Genomic DNA, 23039 nt, shown 5'->3' with positions numbered 1-23039 from the left:
TCTTAAATCTAGTTTTCTTCTTGTAGTAATGGGAATTAAATAGAGTTCTATTTAAAGATGCCCTTGAAATGTTGTGAAAACATTTCTTACTTATTCTAGAAAGTCACAGTGCAATCATGAATCCCAATACTGGAGAGCCAGTGTGGTGTAGTGGTTAAGAGCAGTGGACTCATAATCTGGTGAACCGGGTTCGCGTCCCTGCTCCTCCACATGCAGCTGCTGGGTGACCTTGGGCTAGTCACACTTCTCTCACAGCCTCACTCACCTCACAGAGTGTTTGTTGTGGGGGAGGAAGGGAAAGTCGATTGTTAGCTGCTTTGAGACTCCTTAGGGTAGTGATAAAGCGGGATATCAAATCCAAACTCTTCTTCTTCAATATATCCACTGTATCCTCTACATCTGTAGTATCCTATACACTGGAGCTAATTCCAGCAAAAGAGAAAAAAAAACTGTCAACCAATAGCGCAGTCAATCTCACAACAATAGCTGCATCGTTCTATGAACATGCAGAGGTCTTCCAGCACCTGTTATGTGATTCTTTTAAACTGGAGATGCCAGGAATTGAATTTGGGACCTTCCGCATGTAAAGCAGATGCTCCCCTATTAAGCTATGATCCCTCCTCAAATAAATAGAGATCTGTGTTCCATTTTTACTTGAATTACTCCTTTTGCAGAACTAGAGTTTTGTCATTGTTGGTTGGGGCAACCCTAGAATTGGCATGTAAAGATGTGGTTTTTCTACTTGCCCGCCACCCTGCCCCTTGCAAAACAACAACAACAACAACAACAACCCAACAACTTTGCCCAGTTTCCCTCCTTGCGCTGTAAGGGCCCAAGCAGTCTCCTTTTGCTGCTTCCAGTGTGATTATTTTCTGCAAGCCTGGCATTGCGCTCTGCCAGCAAATGGGTTTAGGAGCAATCCTGACCCATCCAGGGCAGAATCTCTGCACAGCTTTTTGTGAAACGGGCAGGATGTCAGCGTGATCTGTGCAGAATAAAGTGAGGATTCGCTTTAGACATACTTGAATAGTTTCATGAATCGTAACGGCATGAGTGTTCCGGCCCATGGAAGCTATGGCGTGTTAGTGTTCACTCTGTCTGGTTAATGAAAACCTACCTCTTGGCCACAATTATTTTTTTCTCTGTAACTTTGAAAGCAGTTGCTGGTCTGCACTCATGATTATGAAGAAATAGCCAAAAAGGATGTTGTTCCAATATAACTATCTGCACCCCACAAAAAAGTTCTTCAAAATCTACACATAAGAAATAAGAGTACTGCCACTTATTGAACTCATTCTGCAGCACGGTGTAGTTTCCTAGTACCATTTATGCCCAGATCTAATCTAGTATCAAACAACGTGGGCCACCTCCCAACCATTGCTGTTTTGTGGGTGGGATTCAACTGCACACCTGCAAATTCAATGGGTTCGGCAGTCTTGTACAACCAACACGCTTCCAAAATCCAAAACCTTTCTTTAAGTAAGGGAAGTGATGGGAAGATACACTGGGAAAATGTGGGATAACGGTTGAAATGATGTGACCTCATACAACCTCCCTGCAAACAAATCAGGATGAATGCTTGCACCAAGTTGTCTGGAAACAACCTTAAATATATTTCATATGCCTCATATAGCTTGTATCCCATTAAGGTGGCATAATGTGGAGATCAGATAACAAACTGTTTATATAATTTAATTGAGGCCAAAATAACGCATGGCACGAAGTTGTGTGGATCTTTTGTCCAAAAGGAGCTTTGAGAGGCTCTTGGTTTCAGTGGAAGACTAAAGGGAGGAGCTGCTTAACCTTTCCCCTGCCAGCTGTTCTTTCTGCTCAAAATCTCCTCTCCTGTTGTTCCACCCAGACAGGAAGAAATATACAGTATGAGCATGTGTCCCTCCTCCCCCCCCCCCGTAGTGGGAAAAAAAATGCCTAGGTGATGGGCATTGGGAGAAAGGGTTAAGCAGATTCTCCCCCATTTGTGTTCCCTCACTAAACCTAAGGCTTCTTTAAAAGCTGGGGCGGGGGGCGGGGTAGAAAATACATTTAGGGAAAAATTGATGTAACTGCATATTATACACAGTCTCAGTCTGTTTTAAAATGCTTCCGTGGTGCTTGCACAAACATGTTTTGAATTGTGCTAACAAATATCTTAAGTGCCCGTGTCTGTCACGTAGTTAGTCATGGTAAAACACATGTTCCTTGTAAGCTTTGGTAGACTGTGTGTGTGTTCCGTAGGTGATGTTAAAGTACTTGTTGAAAACATGCCACACCTTCCTTAAGAGCGATCCTTGTTGAACCAGAATGGTTAAGACTCCCCCAACAAGTTAGCCAAATATTTCTTTTCTGATTCACCTTTCATTGCTATAGATTTCACAGAGGAAAAAAGAGCTGCCCCCCTTAAAGCATAAACCTTAAGAGATCCACTAGCATATGTAGCACGTATGTTGAAATGCCTGCAAAACCGTGGTTCAGAGCATTGGGGACAATGCTAATACAGAATGTGGAAAGTTCAGCCTGAAATCTTACACCAACCAGGGTGGTTAATCCTGATGTGATCCCCCAGATAGCCCTAGCCACCATGGCCAGTGGGATAATGGGATTTGTAGTCCAACAGCATCTCTAGGGTCACTGGTTTTTGCCCTTGCTGTACATATTTACCTGGCAGTAAGACCTGTTGAACTCAGTGGGACTTAGATTTGAGTACAAATGCATAGGATCAAACCATCAGAGTATTTTACTTGTTTGTTATAAGACATGAGTACCTGCTAGAAGCATAAAGGACTAGCAGGTGATTAACTTGATCATCAGTGGTATAATTCACTCTTCCTTCTTCATCTGTTCGTACCTGTTGTCTAGCTTTTCATTAGGAACTGTGACGGTTTAGTCACCTGCCTTCTTAATTATGTAGTTCCCTTTCAAAACATCTTTGTTCACAAAACTTGAGTACAGTTTCTAAGGACAGACTAAAAAAACTGAGCCGTGGGAGGCTTAGCTCTGGTTTTCACCGGTGACCTTCTGTTGCTTAATTAAGGAAGCCAATAAAGCCTCGAGTGTTTTTTCTCGTATCTTTGAAGGGAAGCAGAGGGCAGGATCCTGTTCACACAGATGGAGCAAAGCTTCCTGGTTTTATATTGAAGTCACTTCCAGACTAGCTTTTACACAAGGTTTGTGGGGAGGTTATATGACATTGGCTGCTTATTGAGCGTTCATCCTGATTTGTTTGCAAGGAAGGCTATATAACATCAAACCAAGCAATTACTGTTCCGAACTTTCCAGTTGATTTTGATGCTGATTTTTTTTTTAATAAAGGAAACCTTTATCAAAAGAATCCTCATTCTAAATATACGTGCATTGGGACTTTAAATTATATAATTCAGAAATAATAATGTATGATAAACAATAGTAGACTGATGGCCTCAATCTGGATGAAGGGTCAATTATCATTTTAATGATTTCAAAAAAATACTGTTGCTTCTAAGCCTTCTTGTTTCTTCAGAGGAAGAGTTTGGTCTTCAGGAATTGTGAACCGTGAGCTAATATTACCAATTAGTAAGCTTTCCAGCTACTAGAAACTTGAGCCAAGGGTCATAATGAAATGGCATGCCAAAGTGTTCTCATGTTTTATAATCCTTACAGAACCTGATGTCACACTGATCTCAAACTTGCCACATATACCCCTTCTGAAAGCTGCCTGGCGATTAGCTAAAACAAAATAAAAAATAAAAAAAATCCTTCCAGTAGCACCTTAGAGACCAACTAAGTTTGTTCTTGGTATGAGCTTTCGTGTGCATGCACACTTCTTCAGATACCGAAAGCTCATACCAAGAACAAACTTAGTTGGTCTCTAAGGTGCTACTGGAAGGATTTTTATTATTATTTTGTTTTGACTATGGTAGACCAACACGGCTACCTACCTGTAACTGGCGATTAGCTAGGTAGCTCTAAAAATACAATGCTATATATGCAGCCTTTTAGCAGAGATGTGTGTCTCAACCATCATATTCTTAAAAAGGCACAAATGCTATTATAAGATTGTGTGTGTGTGTGTCTGTGTGTGTAGTTTGTAGGAACTGATTATGTTTTGATTGTGCCTGTGTAAAACTAGCAAGATTTATTAATGCTGGAAAAAAGTTTCCCTTACATTTTCTCTTGTCTGCTCCTTGTATTTCAGCTTCCTGTAAATGTTCGTTAATAGCACAGCGGGCAGAACTTTGTACAGCTATGAAGAATTATCAACAAGCTCTTTATGATGCAGAGGCACTCTGCCGAAATAAACCCCATTGGCCTAAGGTACAAGGTTCATAAGCTGCTATGGGGGAGGTGGCAAAAGTTTTTGTTTGCCTATGGGTAGCAAATATGAAATAATGAAATGCATGTAAGAAGCAGTACTGTTTCCCATTTTTTTTTTTGAAACTGAGATACATTGAAGTTTTTCTGTGTGTTGTGTTCGCACAGGGTCATTATGTGAAAGCACAAGCTCTTTCTGGATTAGGAAGGATTGAAGAAGCATTGAAGGAATTTCTTTATTGTGTTGCCTTAAATCCTGAGTGGAGCTCAATGAAAATGGAAGCTCAGAAGGTAGGATAACTGTACCAACTTTGCATCTGGTCAGTGCAGGGAACAATATATGCATGTGTTCCTTTTTGCTAAAGGCTTCCATTCATAGCTGTCAACTTTCCGCTTTTTTTAAAAGGGAAATTCCCTTATTCCGAATAGGATTCCTCGCAAGAAAAGGGAAAAGTTGACAGCTATGCTTCCATTGCAGAGTGAATGCACAGTTCTGATGTTAAAAGTGAGATTGTGTGTTAGTCATGGGTGTGGTTCTCACTGCCATGTTAATCAGCTCATGATAATTAGCAGAGGGATTTTTTAGCTCAAGTAGCTTGATCATTCCAATGAAACAATAGCTACTGTTGCTTGTGGATTTGCCCGCTGGTTAAAATAATCATGAAGGCAGTGGTTTGCAGCTAATAGCCTTTGAAACTGTATCTAACCTGTGGATGTCTTCCAACTAGCTTACCAACCAGTAAAGGTCTCGCATATGCTACTACTGCTGCAGCTTTGCAGCTGATCTCTGTAGCCCCCTCCCTCTTTCCTATAGTTTCTTCATTTGTAGTGTATTATACTGTTCTGTCAAAGACCTCTAATCATTCACTTTACCAGATAAAACTGTGTGCATTCTGATTAGCATTGGCATTGGGCACAGGGCCAGCACTGCTAACCAGAAGTTATTTGCAAGCTGGGTTTCTTACTCGTTTAAAGAAAGGAGATTCCAACTAAACATCAGGGGAAACTTTCTGACAGTAAGAGCTGTCTCCCTTGGAAGGTTCGGCACTCTCCTTCCTTGGAGGTTTTTAAAGCCGAGTTTGGATGGCCATCTCTCAGGGATGCTTTAACTGAGATTCCGGCATTGCAGAGGATTGAACCAGGTGACCCTTGGGGTCCTTTCCAGCTCTACAGTTCTGTGATTCTATTAAAGTCCTGAGTATAGGGTGAGATTATTTCAGCCTCAAGACCTCTCTAACCCGAGCAACTGCAACAGCATTTCAAAACTTGTATCTTTTTCTCTCTCCTTTTTTCTTTGTTTAGATAATGTGTGAGATGTTTTTCCCGGCATTTGAAAATGTGCACGATAATCTAACAACACCTTTTTGTAATCGGACCTCATATACAAGGTTGAAACCTGTGTTTCTAAGTAGCATAAACACACAGTCTTCTGGAGAAGATGGGTCAACTGCAGAGACCTCAAAGGTAAGGCTTACAACACGTATGCTTCAAAAATAAAAGTTGGAGATGGGAATATCACCTCCCTACCTGACTCTTTATTTACTGAGGTTTAGAATGCACCAGCAATGTGATTACACTAGCACTTTGGAGCATAGTGTACAGATGTTTCTCAGCTTTGGTCCTAGATCAGTAAAGTCAGTAACATGGTAGCTCACAAAGGAAGTGTTTTGCTAACGGGAAGAAAATGAAGCGAAAGAAATTGCCCATGAAAAGCTGAAACTGTAAAGTTTTGCAAATTTGAGGAGTCCCATTTAAAGCATACTGGGGAGACTTGCAGTCTTGAGATACAAGCCAGAGCTTGTCTGTTCCAGTAATTATGCAGATAGAGCCCTGCATGAGCCACTGTTCCACTGACTTGGATAATTATCCACTTAGTCCATTTTTATGTAGCGGATAGGAGATGATTTATAAGCAGCAGTTGTAAAAGGTCATGCAACAGCGGTCTATGAAACTGTTCCTGAATTGAAGATGCTATTGTTGTATCTGTTTCAGGAGGCCACCTTGAAGCTAACTAAAAACCTGTCCCAAGAGACTGATGCATATCGAAGTACCGAGTCTTCTGTTTCTCATCATATACTGGACTTCTCTTTTGAAGACAACAAAAAAACTTTGGGAACGGTCCTCTCCAGTCTGCCTGGCGCAAGCTTAAAAAGAAAGTTTTCTAGTGATGGGGATTTACAGAGCTTGGGCGTCCCTATCAAAATTCCTAGAAAAGGTGTGTTTTTCGAATGAGCATCTCTCCTTTTCCTTGCTTTGTAGCTTTGTAAGGAAATTCGCACTACTCTGCTTCTGTGGTTGGTAGGTTATATTTCATTGAGAGCTCCTGGACAATTTCTGCTATGAGTAGTGTAAGTTAAGAAGTTAAAGTTTGTAATATATACACTGTTTAATGTAGTAAGAGAATGTTCTTGCTGTAGAAAAAGGGTCAGTAACCATTTTTTTTTGGGACCAGCGGGCAAGTTTTGAATTTTGAGAAATTTCTGTGGGCACCATTCACACCTGTGCCATGGAGATGTGGCACAATGACACATAGCTGCTGTGGGGGTGTGGCATAATTAAAGAGAGTACAAGAATTTGCTTCTCTGCCCCTTCCTGCCCCAGACAATTTCTGGAAGTCATCCATGTCCTGCTGAGCCTGTTTCTGAAAATCACACGATAATGATTTTTCTCTCGCCTACACATGCAAGGATACTGTTGTTGTCAAAAAAAAGGGAGCATTCTCCAGAACCATAAGAAACACAGCATGCGGACACAACACACACCCCTCTCTCATGCACATGTACACAATTGCCAACCACATACAGGTCATGGACACATGCCTCTCTGTTACACACACACACACACACACACACAGACACACACACGTTCATCTCTCCCTCTCTCACACTGGTATCTACAGGAATTTTTCTCAGCTCAGGGTGTAGCTCAAAGTGAAACACTCAATAGGGGAGAGCTGGCTAATTTTTCACAGAAAAATGAGAACAGTGGTGTTGCTACATCTCATCTCATATCTCAGGGTCTTAAAATGTTTGAAGGTGTTTTTTTAAAAAAAAAAGAATTTGGGGAATTGGGGCATTATCCACAGGCACCAGGTTGGCAACGTCTGTGGGATGACATGATGTGTCACAGCAGCCATAGGCAAACTCGCCCTCCAGTTGTTTTGGGACTACAATTCCCATCATCCCTGACCACTGGTCCTGTTAGCCAGGGATGATGGGAGTTGTAGTCCCAAAACATCTGGAGGGCCTGTGTCACAACTTTTGAATTTAATTTGATACTTGGTGATAAATTTGTAGGATTCTTTTTTTAAAAAAACACAACAACTTTATTAGTCGAAATACTGTAGTATTTTAATTCATTGTTCGTTCATCCTAAGGGCCCCACGGGCAGCTTATAACAATTACAGCACAATGTTCAAAACAATTTTAAGATAAAGACCAATCACACAAATAAGGTCGGTTGTAAAATTATGCATCTCGGAAGCCGGGGTAGAGAGTGTATCATCAGCATTTGCTGAAATTTGTTTAAAGAAAATGCCAGATACAACTCTTTGGAGAGAGAGTTTCACTCCTAACCACCAAGGCCATATACAATAAACAATAAAGTGGGCAGCATGTGAAATTTTACAGCCAGACCTGTGTTCCTTCTCTGGAGAGCAGTTTTGATGCAACTCCCAGTTTACAGTACAGTGGTGCCCCGCTAGATGAATGCCTCGCTAGACGAAAAACTCGCTAGACGAACGGCATTCGCTAGCGGAAGGCTGCCCCGCAAGATGAAAATGTCAATGGGGCTGCCTCGCAAGACGGAAAAAAAAAAATTTTGGCGCAAAAACCTCTGTGCTGCATTGCCGCTTCGCTAGACGAAAAATTCGCTCTACGAAGACACTAGTAGAACGAATTATTTTCGTCTAGCGGGGCACCACTGTATTGTTCTTTTGCAGCGAAAATGACAAACTTGTGGCATATTAAAGATGAACACATTAGTTGTAACATAAGCTTTCATGGGCTGGAATTTACTTCATCCGATTCAACAAGTTACCCAACTTCATTGGTTTTGTTCTGCAGCAGCTTTCATTCGCTTTTGATGTTTTTCAGTAATTTCAGATGTGAAAAATTAATTCATTATCTGTTCCTCTGGAGCTGGAGACAGCAATTCCAAATGATGTAAGCACATGATTTTTCTGATAGGAAAATGGGGTGCCTTATGCTGTGCTCTTTCCAGTGCCTACTTTAGCTTGCCCTTCTCTATAATACTCTAAATTCAGTACTCTGCAAACTCTTTGTGAATTGTTGGTTTAGTTAGTCAAAAAGCTCTTAATGTAGGATGACTTTGAACCATTAAAATTAAACTTAATAATAGGGCCCTTCAGTAAATCTTGCTGATTTTCAATGTGTTTGTGTGTGTGTGTTCTCTCTCTCTCTCTTTAAGATGGAGATGCTTCTGGCGAAAATCCCAACTCTCTTCCCTTAACAGTGATACCTGCAAGCCTTGTGGATGCATCTGATTTTGAGTGTTCTCTTTGCATGAGGTATTAGCAAGAAACGGACAACCCGTATTTTTCGGGACATAAGACACACCTATTTTTTAAAGGAGGAAAACAACAAGAAAAAAATACTCTGCCTCAAACCTGGTGGTGGCTGCGGAGGAGGAGAAAGCAGCTTTTGGGCTACACGTTCCTCCTCCGCAGCCACCGCCAGTGGCAAAGGGGCAGGGGGGGGACATTCCTCCTTCCTCCCCTGCCCCTTTGCCGCTGGATTTAAAGCCAGCTGGGGAGGACGCTATGGTCCGTCCCTTCTCCCCAGCTGGCTTTAAAGCAAGCGGGGGGTGGGAAGGAGAACTGCTAGCGTGCACACAGTGTCAGGGCAGCTCTCCCCTTCCGGGCGCTAGGTCCCGCCCCCCGCCTCTGCCGCATTCAGCAAGAGGCAGGGGTGGCAGCAGCAGGACCAGCAACCCGGAAGTGCTCCTTTTGGACCGCTGGTCCCGCCGCCCCCTGCCTCTCGCCGTGTTCAGCGAGAGGCGGGGCGGCAGTGGGCAGTGGAGGAGATGCTGCTTTGTCCCCGCTGCCTCTGTTTGCAAAAACAAGCCTGCTTTTGCGAATGGAGGCAGCGGGGATGAACCAGCAGCATCTCCACTGCCGCTCTCGCCACTTGCTTGACAGGGAGCCTTCGCCCCATAAGACGCACAAACATTTTCCCTTACTTTTTAGGAGGGAAAAAGTGTGTCTTATGGAGCAAAAAATATGGTGAATGTTGTTTAGAAAATATTGTGTGGCATTTTAAAGGGGGAGGAAAGAGGGAAAGATCCTGTCTTATGTACACTAAGCTATTTAATTCATATCTATCCATCTATCTACTCACGAAAGTGAGGAACCACTCATCAGCTGGAGGGCTGGATCTGAAAGTGGTCAACCCTCCACAGGCCACATTGACAGGATGGCCGACCTGCCAGTCACCCGATGCCATAAAAAGCCAGAGCTCCTGAGTGCATCCTACACCCACTGAAAGCAGCATGACGGTGTAAGGTGCCAAATTCAAGCAGTGCCAAAGATAAAGGATCCGTCTGGAGTGTGCTGCAGGTTCTCCTGTTGCGACAGGGGATTTACCTTTGGGTGCTGCTCGTATCTGGCACCTTGCCCTGCTGTGCTAATTTTGGCAGGGATCGGGTATGCTTGGGAAGTAACCCAGAACTCCTGAGTGTATTCAGCCCCTGCCGAAAGCAGCACAACAAGGTATGGTGCCAAAGGAACGTCCTGTGAAATCGGGCAACAGGCAGGTGGGTGAAGCTCGGCTGAAAGGGCCTTGCAGGCCCTGAATGGAGAGGGTCGGCAGTCCTCATGCTATTGCCCCATATCTTCAGCAAATCAACACAACATTTTTTAGTATATGTGCTGCCGAAGCGAGCACAAACACAACATTTTTTTTATAGCGTGTTCGTTGATTTGCAGAACTCGTAGGATTTTTGAAGCCAACAATGTGTCCTCACAGGGCTTTTTTTTCCTAGCTGGAACTCTCCAGAGCTCAGTTTCGGCACCTCTCAGGTGGGCACCTTTGCCATTATAAGTGAGCAAGGGAGGTGTTCATAGTGAGTTCCGGCACCTCTTTTTCTAGAAAAATAGCACTGGTCCTCCAGATGTTCCTTGACTCTCAGCTCCCATCAGCCCTAGCCAGCTGTGCCAGTGGTCATGGAAGTTAGGTTTTGCAGTACAAAAACTTCAGGAGGGCATCACATTGATTTCCTGTGGAATATGTGCTCTACAGCTATGCTCAAACTCTTTTTTTTTAAAAACGAGCTCTCATTTATATAGCTTACGAAATTACTTGCCTCAACAAAAGTTGTGCATATGAATGTACCAGAGAGTGAGTTACTGCCACTGACATTTTGGGAGCAGCAGCGTTCAAAATTTTGCAGGTGCCAGGTGTGCTTTGCACCTGGTCATTGGCCACTTGCAACCAAGTGAAGATGCCCAGGTGGCAGGATGGTGCTTGACGTCTCCACCACCTGGAGGTGCATGCCTGGGGGTCCTTGGATCTTGACTGTTTTCGCACACTAATACCACATCCTGTAGAATTCTATCCATTATATTTTATCTGCAAAGTCAGAATGAATTTCAGGAACCCAAAAGTCGAATTGAAAAATATGACTTTGAGCTGTCTGGCCCCCAAATGGCAACTAGAATTTCTGTTTTGGCAACTGCAACCCTGGTTTAAGGAGCAATTTGGTGTCTACCTTATATATCTGAGTATCTTAACACTGGGGAGCTGTTATTTGTACCTCAAGAAATCACATGTGCCTGTATTAACTAACGCACGCGAAAAATCTGGAGTTGTGCTTTGAACGGAAGTGTGGAGTAACCAGTTGTTTTTTCAATGCTCATGATTGTTCAGGTTATTCTACGAACCTGTTGCTACTCCCTGTGGACATACCTTCTGCCTCAAATGCCTTGAACGTTGCCTGGACCATAATCCATACTGTCCGCTTTGTAAGGAAAAGCTGTCTGAAGTAAGTATTCCACTATCTCCCATGGGCTGCTTAAATGGAAGCCTCTTGGTTGGGTAATAGCTTACTGTTAGCAAACCAGGCATTTGTGTGTGTTTGTGGGCGCACTGGCTTGCATAATAAGGAAATGGTGATGCAAAAGTAGGTTTGTTCCAGTGATAAAGGCCCTCAGGGTATGCAGGGAAACTTTCAGGTGTGGGTGAAATACCCTCCACTCAAAATTGCAGCAGGACACAAGGCTAGGCATGCTCAAGAGCTGCACAGCTCAGCTCAGTTTTGTTTATATTTATTTAATATATTTATACCCTTCTTTTTCTCCCAAGTTTGGGAAACAAGGTGGCTCGCAACGTTTTTAAAAGCATCATTATACAATGCAAAGTAATGCAAAGAGTATGGGACTCTTAATCTCCAGGTCGTGGGTTTGAGCTCCATGTTTTGCAAAACATTCCTGCATTGTAACGGGTTGGACTAGATGATCCTTGAGGTCCCTTCCAACTCTATAAAGTTGTGTGGTTCTAAACAGCTCTGAATAGAAGTTAGGCTGAAAGGAAGCAAGGTGTTTATTAACGTGATCCCCTTCAGCCTAAGTTCCCAGAGCGGATTTGGAGGCCAAAGGAGATTGAACTGCACGCTTTCCCCCCAAACATTGCAGGGTCCGGAAGGCTTTCCTCTTGGGGGAATGACGAGGTTTTTCATTTGGCGTGAGGGCAAAGGGAAGGGAGGAAGCTCATGTACACACTCTTCAGCCCAGACACCGCTGAAGGGATTGGGCTATTGTGGACCTCCTGAGACTTGGATCCACACACCCAATTCAAGAGAAGGTGTCAAATATTTCTGGAACTGGCTTCATGAACACTAAGCCTGCAGGGACCTGCCACAGTCCTGCTATGTCTGAGCTGGACTCTACCTGGCTCCAGCTGTTGCCCACAGAGCCAGTAGGAGGGGGAGGGATTAGTAGAGGAGCAAAACAGCAACAACCCTCCTCTCTTGGCAGGCTCCCTACCTCTTATATGTGAACCTCATTTTATAGCTGGGCATCTCAAAGAAGCTTGGCTAGCAAGATATGAATATACTTTATAGCAGTAGTTATTTTGACTACAAAAAAAGGAAAGTAATTTGAAATTTCTTTGCAGTACGGCTTTACCACAATAATAGAACGGGTCCTATTCTTTCTTTCTTTTTACGCCACCTTCCGCAGATACAGTAATGAGTGGCTCCCCCTTCTACTGTTTTGCTATCCCAGGTATCTTTCCTGGCTGTTGAAAACCAGGGTTAACCCTTCACTTCACTGCACAGGATTGTGCCATCTTTGTGTATTTTGCACACACCCTTTCTTCTTCTCTTCAGACATTAAGGCAAGGATGGTGGAGTCTGGGCACTACAGTTGATGTTGGAAGTCAGACTCCTGTCAGCATATCTAATGATAAGGGATTGTAGGAGTTGCCATCCAACAACATCTGCAGGCACCCCCCCCCCCCCCAGTACTTTTAAAGTATGGAAAGGTTTGGCTAACCACACTAACTTCATCACTAGATTCTGCCCCTAAACCAGTTACTGAGTTCTTGAATGCTTTCATTTTTAGTTTTTGGCTGGCCGAACTTACAAGAAGACCATTCTTACTGAAGAATTAATAGTTCGTTACCTGCCAGAAGAGTTGTCTGAAAGGAAGAAAGTTTACGAAGAAGAAATGAAGGAATTGTCAAAGTAAGCAGCCTTCCTACAAAAGAGAGGAGGGCAGGGGCGAAGGAAAGAAGCCTGTTATGATGTGTGCCTTGCAGATGATTTGTTTCCTCCGATCATGTCACAAGCAGTAAGCCAAGAACAAGCATGGAGTGCAGGCCTGCTCCAGTTGATTTTAAAACTGTGGATTAATGTTGCATGTGGGTGTGTCACTGATAGAAGGAAGGCCTAAGAAGTGGGGAATAATAATGTCAACACAGCCAAGCTTATTTCATGGCAAGTTTCAGAAAATAGCTTTCGGTTGCATGTGCTGATTTAATATGACTCCTCATTGTCTTACAGCCTGAATAAAGATGTCCCCATCTTCGTGTGCACCATGGCATTCCCTACCATTCCTTGCCCTCTTCACATCTTTGAACCCCGCTATCGGTTAATGATAAGAAGATGTATGGAAACTGGCACCAAGCAGTTTGGCATGTGCTTAGCTGATGAACTGAAAGGGTAAGCAAAGGATTTGGAAGCAGACTTGCAAATGTTAAATTCCCGAAAGAGGTGCTGGTGTTAACGGAGTGTGTCAATAACTTTTAAGGATCTGCCAAGAACTTTTAAGGATCTATGGCTAGTGTTACGATGTGTGTTGTGTTATGAATATGTGTTTATCCTTAACCTTTTGCCGACAATAAGTTCTCGCCCAAAAGGAATAAAGGGCAGAGGGCCTTCTCGGTAGTGGCACCCGCCCTGTGGAATGCCCTCCCATCAGAGGTCAAAGAGATAAACAACTGCCTGACATTTAGAAAATACCTGAAGGCAGCCCTGTTTAGGGAAGTTTTTAATCTGTGACATTTTAATGTATTTTAATATTTGTTGGAAGCTGCCCAGAGTGGCCGGGGAGATCCAGCCAGATGGGCAGGGTACAAATAATAAATTATCATTATTATTATTATTAAAGAAAGATTGTTTTATTACATGTGTTGAAAGTGACTTGTGTATATTACATCCTGACTCAGATGACAAAATGACAATTCAAGCAGGCGGCAAATCCTACAGCACATACACTCCTTGATCTAAAGAGTTAAAGAACTCCTAACTATTCTCCCTCAATAATCTCATGGGGAGTTGCAAAGTACTAAGAAAATCCAGCCATCTGAACGTAGTCCCTGCATTCTTCTAAAACCAATGTTGCAGCCTTTCATCAGTCACAGAATAGGCAGCCTAGTTCCACATGCGTTGCATCTCTCTGAGCATGTATATGCACAATTTCTGCAAGAACCTTTTACAGCTTGATTCTAGACATGCTTATGCATGGAATTGATGATTCCATATTGAATCAGGGAGACACATTCCTTAAGTATGCTTAGAATTTTTTGTTGTTGTTGTTCAGTCGTTCAGTCGTGTCCGACTCTTCGTGACCCCATGGACCAGAGCACGCCAGGCACGCCTATCCTTCACTGCCTCTCGCAGTTTGGCCAAACTCATGTTAGTAGCTTCGAGAACACTGTCCAACCATCTCATCCTCTGTCGTCCCCTTCTCCTTGTGCCCTCCATCTTTCCCAACATCAGGGTCTTTTCTAGGGAGTCTTCTCTTCTCATGAGGTGGCCAAAGTACTGGAGCCTCAACTTCAGGATCTGTCCTTCTAGTGAGCACTCAGGGCTGATTTCTTTGAGAATGGATAGGTTTGATCTTCTTGCAGTCCATGGGACTCTCAAGAGTCTCCTCCAGCACCATAATTCAAAAGCATCAATTCTTCGGCGATCAGCCTTCTTGATGGTCCAGCTCTCACTTCCGTACATTACTACTGGGAAGACCATAGCTTTAACTATACGGACCTTTGTCGGCAAGGTGATGTCTTTGCTTTTTAAGATGCTGTCTAGGTTTGTCATTGCTTTTCTCCCAAGAAGCAGGCGTCTTCTAATTTCGTGACTGCTGTCACCATCTGCAGTGATCATGGAACCCAAGAAAGTGAAATCTCTCACTGCCTCCATTTCTTCCCCTTCTATTTGCCAGGAGGTGATGGGACCAGTGGCCATGATCTTAGTTTTTTTGATGTTGAGCTTCAGACCATATCTTGCGCTTTCCTCTTTCACCCTCATTAAAAGGTTCTTTAATTCCTCCTCACTTTCTGCCATCAAGGTAGTATCATCAGCATATCTGAGGTTGTTGATATTTTTTCCGGCAATCTTAATTCCGGTTTGGGATTCATCCAGTCCAGCCTTTCGCATGATGAATTCTGCATATAAGTTAAATAAGCAAGGAGACAATATACAGCCTTGTCGTACTCCTTTCCCAATTTTGAACCAATCAGTTGTTCCATATCCAGTTCTAACTGTAGCTTCTTGTCCCCCATAGAGATTTCTCAGGAGACAGAATTTAGAATTTTTAGGTATACTTAATACACAGGACTAATATGGCTCTCTTTGTCCCTTCAGGTTTGCTGATTACGGCTGCATGTTGGAGATCAGGGATGTGAAGTTTTTCCCTGACGGACGTTCAGTTGTTGACACAGTTGGTGTCCGGCGTTTCAGGGTCTTGAGCCATGGTCAGAGAGACGGGTATAATACTGCAAACATCGAATACATGGAAGATAAAAAGGTAACTTGTATGTATAGTTTTGTGTGGCTTTTTTCTACACTTGCCTTACAAGTATGCATCCTTTTATTTAATCAACTGCAAAATAAATTACGTTGGTTTTTTGGGGTGTTGGTTTTTTTTGTCTCATTAGACAACCCCATCCCAACCTCTTAATACTAACCTCTCTTCATCCCTTGCCTTTTTCTCCTTCTTTACCAACCATAGAACCTTCTTTCCCCAGTAGCTTAAGCAGTTTCCTTCCTCTCCCCTGCTCTGCATATTGGTCCACTAACATTAGGAAATTTAATATTTGATTACTTTGAATCAAAACACTATGCTCAAAAAGTTTTGAAGAGACAGCATAATACCAAGCTTCACAATGGCTGGAAGCATTTTCCTGGAGATGTTTATAACTTTTATTGTGTAGCATTCCTAGTTGTACATGCCCTGCACAGCCAGAAAAAAATAAATCAAGTGAGAAAACATGAGTTTATAGCAGCAGCAGTTTGGGGAAACAAGCACATGAGAAATGGGAATTTCACTAAAATTGGTGGTTATAGGTACTGCTAGGAGTATTTAGTGGACAAATGTTAGAACTGGCATATCTAATCTGGCTGTAATTTGTATCATGCCTCTTAAAAAGGACTCAGTGGTACTCTGGTTTAGATTGATGATAAGGCATTAGAAAGCTCTATATCGGATCACACATTCCTCAAGCATGCTTTGGTCACTGACTTAATCCTGTTAATTTCTGCAACTGGTTTCTCCAGCAGCTCAGCATAAAGTTCTCAGATGGAAGGAACAGGTGAAGGCATAGAGAATTAAGATATCTTTCTGATCTTGAAGGTTAAAATAACTTCAGCTACTGTGTTGAGTTTTGGACAGAATACGGGAAATAGATCTCTTACTACATGCAGAGCAAGAGTTGGCAGCAGAAAACATTTGTTCAAATATACTCAAATTACAACTCGTCTTGTAAGGGTCTTTTACCAGTTTATTTGCCTAATATCCACTCTGCAAAGAGACTTAACTCCCATCCTCCACATCAGTCATTGACATCGGGGAGAATACAGATGACTGTTTGGAAAGTGGCATCTCAGACAGCGTGCATTTATATAATCACTCGCTAAGTTGATTGCCATCTATCCATCCTTCAAAAGGAGGATTGGAAGTTTACCAGACCAGAGGTTACTAATCTGCAACACGATTGTGTAAATAATTGAAAGCACATACACACATTATTCATTGTATCAGAAGGATACAAATGCAGCACTAAAGCATGAGAATACCAAGCTTTGGAAATGCTTGAGGTGACAAGGTGTTGGTCCCTCCCAGAATCCAGTAGAATTCTACTTTTTAGTTCACACATTCCGCTACCTCAGAATATGGCAGAACCTTCTTTTATATCAAGGGCGCCATTTTGATTCCCATGAGAATGTCTGGACAAAAGCTTCGCCATAAAACATTGGCTCGAGAAGTTTCCACGTGAAGCAAATGTGTGTAAAATTGTACGCTTGTGTTTCATGCACTTTGTTGAACTCTCTGCTCTTCACTTTCCATCCTTCCCCTAAGAAGTTTGTCCTTGTGGATGACTGTCCCTTTTAAATACAGTGAAATCCTCTTAATGCAGAAGCCACATTGAGTCAAGGATGTTTGATCTGCCTTAAGAATAGCACCCAAATGCATGAAGGCTCACTGCTGTCAAACCAATTGCATTGTTGGAAGCGATCACTGAGTTTAAGGATTATGAGGGGAGATAGAAATTTAGGCCCTTCTGCTCAGTGGTAGAGATGGAAGTTTTGACTTTTTAGGTGGCTGCCACAAGTTTCCAGTACAAAGAAATAGATTTCCCATGCCAGCAGGCCTTGGGGAATACAGTCATACCTTGTGTTGCGTTAGGTTCATGTTGCGTCTTTTCGGCTTGCGAATGTGACAAACCCGGAAGTGTATACTTCCGGGTTTTGCCGTGTGTGCGTGTGCGCAGAAGCGTTCTGCGCGCTCCACACATGTGCAGAAGTAGCGCTTGGGGTGTGAACGGCACCCCAGAACGGATCGAGTCTGTAACTAGAAATACCACTGTAACGTTCTCCCTTGGAATAATTGTGGAGGAGCCACTCATTTCAGTCAGAAAGCTTCTTCTGTATACTGCTTCTATAAGGTGTGGGTGTCATACTTCTGTTAAGATGGTTTTTGAATTGTATTTAGTTTATTGTATTGTGTTGAGTGGTTTGCTGTTAATCTATTTGGGGGGGGGGTTGCAGGTGCCTGTTTTATTGCATTGATTTTAATCGTCTGACTTGGAATATTTTTTACTGCTATTGTTGGAGTATGGTGGGGCTTATTTTTTTACAGTTGTTTTTAATGTTTCATTCATTTAGGAAAAAATATATACCCTTAATGAAGTATCTACACACATCAATTAATATAAGTTGATCAATAATACACAGATAAAAACCAACATTTTAAAAACATGCATACATAATAATCTGTGTCTAGATAGGTTTGCTGAATTAAAAGTTTTAGCTGGCTTGTCAAAAAGTATAGAAAGTTGTAACCTAAGTTTTAAAAAACAATTTATATTTGGTTTTTAAACAAATACAATTACCATTAAACACTTATCCAGCAGTACATCTGATGGTGTTCGTTTTATCCATTGTCTCTAGACATACACTTACACATTCAACATTCAAATGGAAAGTTCTCTAAAACAGTTAATATAAAAAAAACCCAATGAGGTGAACACCTTTACCACCCAAAGGATCTCTGTTTTGCTTTTGAAGGAGAAAGTTTGCGGCCCTTGTGATTGCAAAGCAAGTGTTGGTGGTTTTTTTTTTACACAAACTTACTGCAGTTTCTACCACACGCTTAGGGGACAGAACGGGTCTGAGTGGAGCTTTCAGGGAGTACACCTTCTAGGCTACACTGTCCTCTGTCCCAGTGCCCATTTTTAACACAGAAATCAAGTTACTGTTCTCCAAGTCATTTTGAAAGTGGCTTAACTGTTTAGGTGGCACTTTAAGGCCTTAACCACACTTAACCTTTGCTCCGTTTTTTTCCAGGCACATGTCCACACTTTCATGGTCTGTGTCCAGTTGCTCCACCCCCCCCCCCCCAGATCTTTACCAGTTAAAACCCACTCTTTAAAACTGAATCGGAATAAATGGCTATTCAGATTTCCTATTCAGCTTTAAAGAGTGGGTTTTTGCGGGGGAAGTTCCGTAGCAAAAAAGGGGGGGCACTCTGACACAGAGCTTTAAAGCACAGACCCTGCCCCAGAAAGTAAGTGTAGATAAACCCTAATTCATATTATCTGCCTTGTTTTTGTCATGCTGCAAATGAGAGAAACGTGACTTTGAATCCCTTTTTGTGCATTGTGCAGGTTGAAGGGGCAGAGTATGAAGAACTTGTCCGCCTTCATGATTCAGTCTATGATCAAGCTGTCGCCTGGTTTACTTCTCTTAAAGACAACATGAAAGCGCAAATTCTGAACCACTTTGGGTCCATGCCAGGGAAGGAGCCTGAGCCACAGGTAAGTACTATACATACCACAAGTCTCCATTCAAAGAGATGTTCGTGGATCAGAACATCTAAGAGCACAGAGTAGGGGATACTTTCTGTTGACTTTTGTGGGGAGGGGTGTGTGGACCAGAAGTTCCCTTCACCCTCCCTCTGAAAGGGTGGGGAAATTTCTGGAGCCCAATCCTGCAGACCAAAGCTTGCTGCTTGAAAGTGTGGAGCAGCGGGGCCCAGGAAATGTGCAGTATGGGGATAGGCCTCAACAAAGGCGTATAAACCTAATAGACATCCAGTGATGATACTGCAGCATGAGTAGAACAAAATCTGTCCTTTTACACTGACACATACACACCCCGTCCCTAAAACAACAGCAGAATTCTCAGAGCTGAAATTTGTAAGAAGTTTCATTTACTAAATTGAGAAAGGGTCAAAGATAGGAGCATGCAGAGTGCTTTTTTCAGCAGGGGCTAAGTATGCATTATATGCAGATGTGCATTAGAACCAACCCCCTTTTAAAAAAGAAAAAGAACTTTGGGAAGAAGAAATTTGGAATGGAGAAACAGCAGGGGAGTGCTTAACCCCCACCGCCCACCCCTTGCCGCTGCCAAATTGCTCTCTGACTGCTTTTCCCTCTACAAGGTTCCAGCACATGGTTGGAATGAGAAAACCTGCTACTTCTTTCTGCTCCAAATACCTCCTCCCAAAACTGTTTTTCTGCCCCCAAAAAAAGATAAATTAAGAGGGGGAAGGGCTCCAATTCATGTTGTTGTTCAAGTTGAGGGAAGTGTTACAGGTAATCCACCATTAGATTTTTCAAGAGAGAGAGAGAGAGAGAGAGAGAGAGACTGTCCTTCTGCCCTAAAAATACATATATTGGTAGCTAGCTGCTATTCTAAACCGTGGTATATGCTCACTTGCTTCTGGGAGTAAAACATCAACCACCACCTTTAAAAACATCTAGTTAAATTGCTGCCACCAATAAATCTTGCACATTTGGATTACCACCCCAGGGAGAATCCATTAAGATGTTAAATCCTCATTTGTGTCATAATTACATTTGGATTTGCTCACGTAGACTGATAACTCGTTTTAACAGACAGACATTGGGGCAAATTTTGTATGTGCTTGAGTTTAGCTTTGTTTCCTTGGTCTGTTTTTGTGCATTAGCTTTTTCTGAGATTATAAACCAATCATTTTGTGCTAGCACACGGTGAAAGTACAGCCTTATCACAGGACTGTTCTATCAAAACAGTTACAGAGATCTTCCATTGACGATTGCACTTGAGAGACCACATAGTGAGTGGTTGGTGTGTGTATGGAAAACACTCTTTGGAAATTTTAGAAAGGAGCAAATCTGCATGAATGATCACACTTGTTCCTACTTCAGCTTTTAGTGCTCAAAACTGCTTAAAGCCAGAATGGAAGAAGCAATTCACATTAAAGGAAAAACCTCCACCAATGTTGTTATTCCTATTTCATCAACAAAGATCATGGGGTGGCCTCAGGGTGCCCATTCCTATAATGCCAACTGTATGATTTCACATGGGCTTATAACCTAAACATGGAAGTGGATGACTTAGATGTACATTCAATCTCTTTAAACAAATATACATTCTCTCTCTCTCTCTCTCTAACTAGCATGATAAACACCAGTATTACAACACACCAAAGGTTACTGTCATGTTATAGCTTTGTTTGTTCCTATTCTGTGCCAATTATTTTTAGCCAGGTATAATTTTGTCTTAGACAGAGATCAAGCTAGAAATAGAAATAGTTTCAGGAAATAGAGTGCTGTTTTCGTTTTGGTCTGACTCCCTGTTATAGTACTGTTTTCTCCAAAAGATGGGTTGGTGAGAGGAAGAGGGGGGTCTGTTCTCACTGTCGGTTGCCTGAGGATTTTGCAGAATGCGGTATTTTGGATCACCCTATAAATATTAAGACATTTTAATGCAGAGGGTTGTTGTTTAGATTTTTCTATAAATATTAAGCATGTTAAAGATGTATTGTTTTGTTGTTCCCTTTGCAGAGCAACCCAAGTGGTCCAGCTTGGTACTGGTGGCTGTTGGCAGTATTGCCACTGGAGAACAGGGCCCAGTTGGCCATTCTTGCCATGACTTCGCTTAAAGATCGTCTTATCGCCATACGGCGTGTATTAATATTTGTGACACGCAAAAGACCTAGATGACACACCCTTATTTGCGAACAGACACTGCAAACAAATGGTTGTGAATACTCCTAAGTATTCTCAAGAGACCGACGCATTCTTCCCTTTCAGTGAAACTGATCTGCTCATCTAAGCACTCACAATTTTTTATTTTGTTTTAATTTTTTGCACACACTCTGCCCAGTAGTTAACCAAGCATTCTGTGCCTCTTGTCCTGGAGAAATCTGAGCCTCTTAGAAGTTGCGCCACAATTGCAGCATAGCTGATTGCTGCAGGCAACAACTTGGAATCGCTACATGCAACCAACTGTCCATTTTATCACGGTGGGACAACTGAGTCGCAAGCCCTGAGATGCCCCCTGAAGCCCCAAACAGCAGTTTTGAATTCTACATAGCAGAACTCAGAACAAACAATGGATTAGAGCCTGAAAAGAAACTTCAAAACAATTCTTAGAGGTTGCCAGTTGAAGGGAAATCCCCCAAAATATCCTCCAGAGGAAGAATGCACAAGACAACAAGTGTTAAATGAACAGGGGGCAGTCTTTTCGTCTGTAGCATATTGACATAATGATTGATCTGTGAAGCAAAATGTGTTTTCCTGGACATTCCCCTTGCAAGACAGTGTTTGACCAAAAGAGTAGCTGGTGAACAGCACTGCGGCTGATGATAATACAGTAAATCAACCCCACCTCATCCCGTCTTTGTAACTTGCATGCTGTGTGTAATGGGAAATAGTGTTTCGATATATGTATAGGATGGTCGGGTTCCCCTAAACCGCCCCCCAAAAACTTCCTACAAATAGAAAAAAATAACAACCTCAGGTGACCCACGTTACAATATGGAAAAAAGTTACTTATGCATAGCGTGTTGTCAGTGGTTGTGACTTAGATATTGGTACGCATGAGGATCCTGCAGCCTCCCATGCCGGATGGAATTCCCTGTGTGTGCGGGATGTTTTTTTTGCTGCCGTTGGAGCCATTTGAGCATGCTGAGCTTCATTGCTGGATCATGGCCAGCATTTCTAGCATATATATATATATATATATATATATATATATATATATATATATATATATATATATTTGGTTCAAGCAGTTCTGTGTTAATCTCTCAAAAGGCCTCTGAGATATAGAATTGCCATTTCAAATTACCCTTCCATGTTCATTCTGTAAGTATAACTCAGAACAGGTAAGATCCAGTTTCCACCTATATTTTCAACAGCCATGCCAGCCTAACCTGTTATACTGGAACAATGTTTCTTAGCACATATTTTTTTTAAAAAAACCAAAACGTTAATATTATTACTCGTTATGTACCGACCACTGTCTGTGCTTGGAGTCTTGGTCCTCGGTGACAACTTTAAGAGGAGGCACATAGTGAAACCTGTAAAGGCAAATTTCAATGCAAGCTTAAACCAGGTGTTAACCTTCAATTAGTTGTTGGTTTTGTAAATATAGCTGTATTTTGATGTCTCAGTACATATTGTTAATAATTTTCTTTTTTTATTTAAAAAAAAAGAGGTCAGTCAGCGTGTTGGAAGCAAACTGTAGCAGTGGACGTGAAGCTGCAAAAGCACTGTTGCAAACTGCTGAACTCTCCGAACTGTAGAAAACAATTTTGCTAACAGCTTGGGAGAAATAACACCGGTTCAAATCTTGGAATGCCGTGTGAATTGAAGACACGGGTTCATGTGCAAATAAGACAGGAAGGTGAAAATAGTGGCAATACCAAAATATTTTTCAGAAGTGCCTCCTCCTTAAATTACAAAGTGTGTTCTCTTTTGACAAAGGTGTGAACACTTGCATGTGAATTCAGGAAGCAATATCAT

General features: G+C 42.2%; 1 protein-coding gene across 1 annotated transcript in view; it reads left to right on the top strand.

Moving 5' to 3' along the window:
* LONRF2 (LON peptidase N-terminal domain and ring finger 2) overlaps positions 1-22258 on the top strand; it is a 40587-nt gene extending 18329 nt beyond the window's left edge. The window contains exons 2-12 of the mRNA XM_033147587.1: positions 4172-4290; positions 4456-4578; positions 5590-5751; positions 6280-6502; positions 8716-8815; positions 11172-11286; positions 12866-12987; positions 13306-13464; positions 15391-15553; positions 18912-19061; positions 21075-22258. Of these exons, the coding sequence (XP_033003478.1) occupies positions 4172-4290; positions 4456-4578; positions 5590-5751; positions 6280-6502; positions 8716-8815; positions 11172-11286; positions 12866-12987; positions 13306-13464; positions 15391-15553; positions 18912-19061; positions 21075-21233 (1595 nt within the window). The 3' untranslated portion in view covers positions 21234-22258. The remainder of the gene's footprint in view (positions 1-4171; positions 4291-4455; positions 4579-5589; positions 5752-6279; positions 6503-8715; positions 8816-11171; positions 11287-12865; positions 12988-13305; positions 13465-15390; positions 15554-18911; positions 19062-21074) is intronic.
* Positions 22259-23039: the final 781 nt, after the last annotated feature.

Source organism: Lacerta agilis, chromosome 4 (assembly GCF_009819535.1).
Source record: "Lacerta agilis isolate rLacAgi1 chromosome 4, rLacAgi1.pri, whole genome shotgun sequence".
Classification (NCBI taxonomy): domain Eukaryota; kingdom Metazoa; phylum Chordata; class Lepidosauria; order Squamata; family Lacertidae; genus Lacerta; species Lacerta agilis.
Note: the sequence above shows the minus strand (reverse complement) of the source record. Positions and strands in the feature narration are given on the sequence as shown.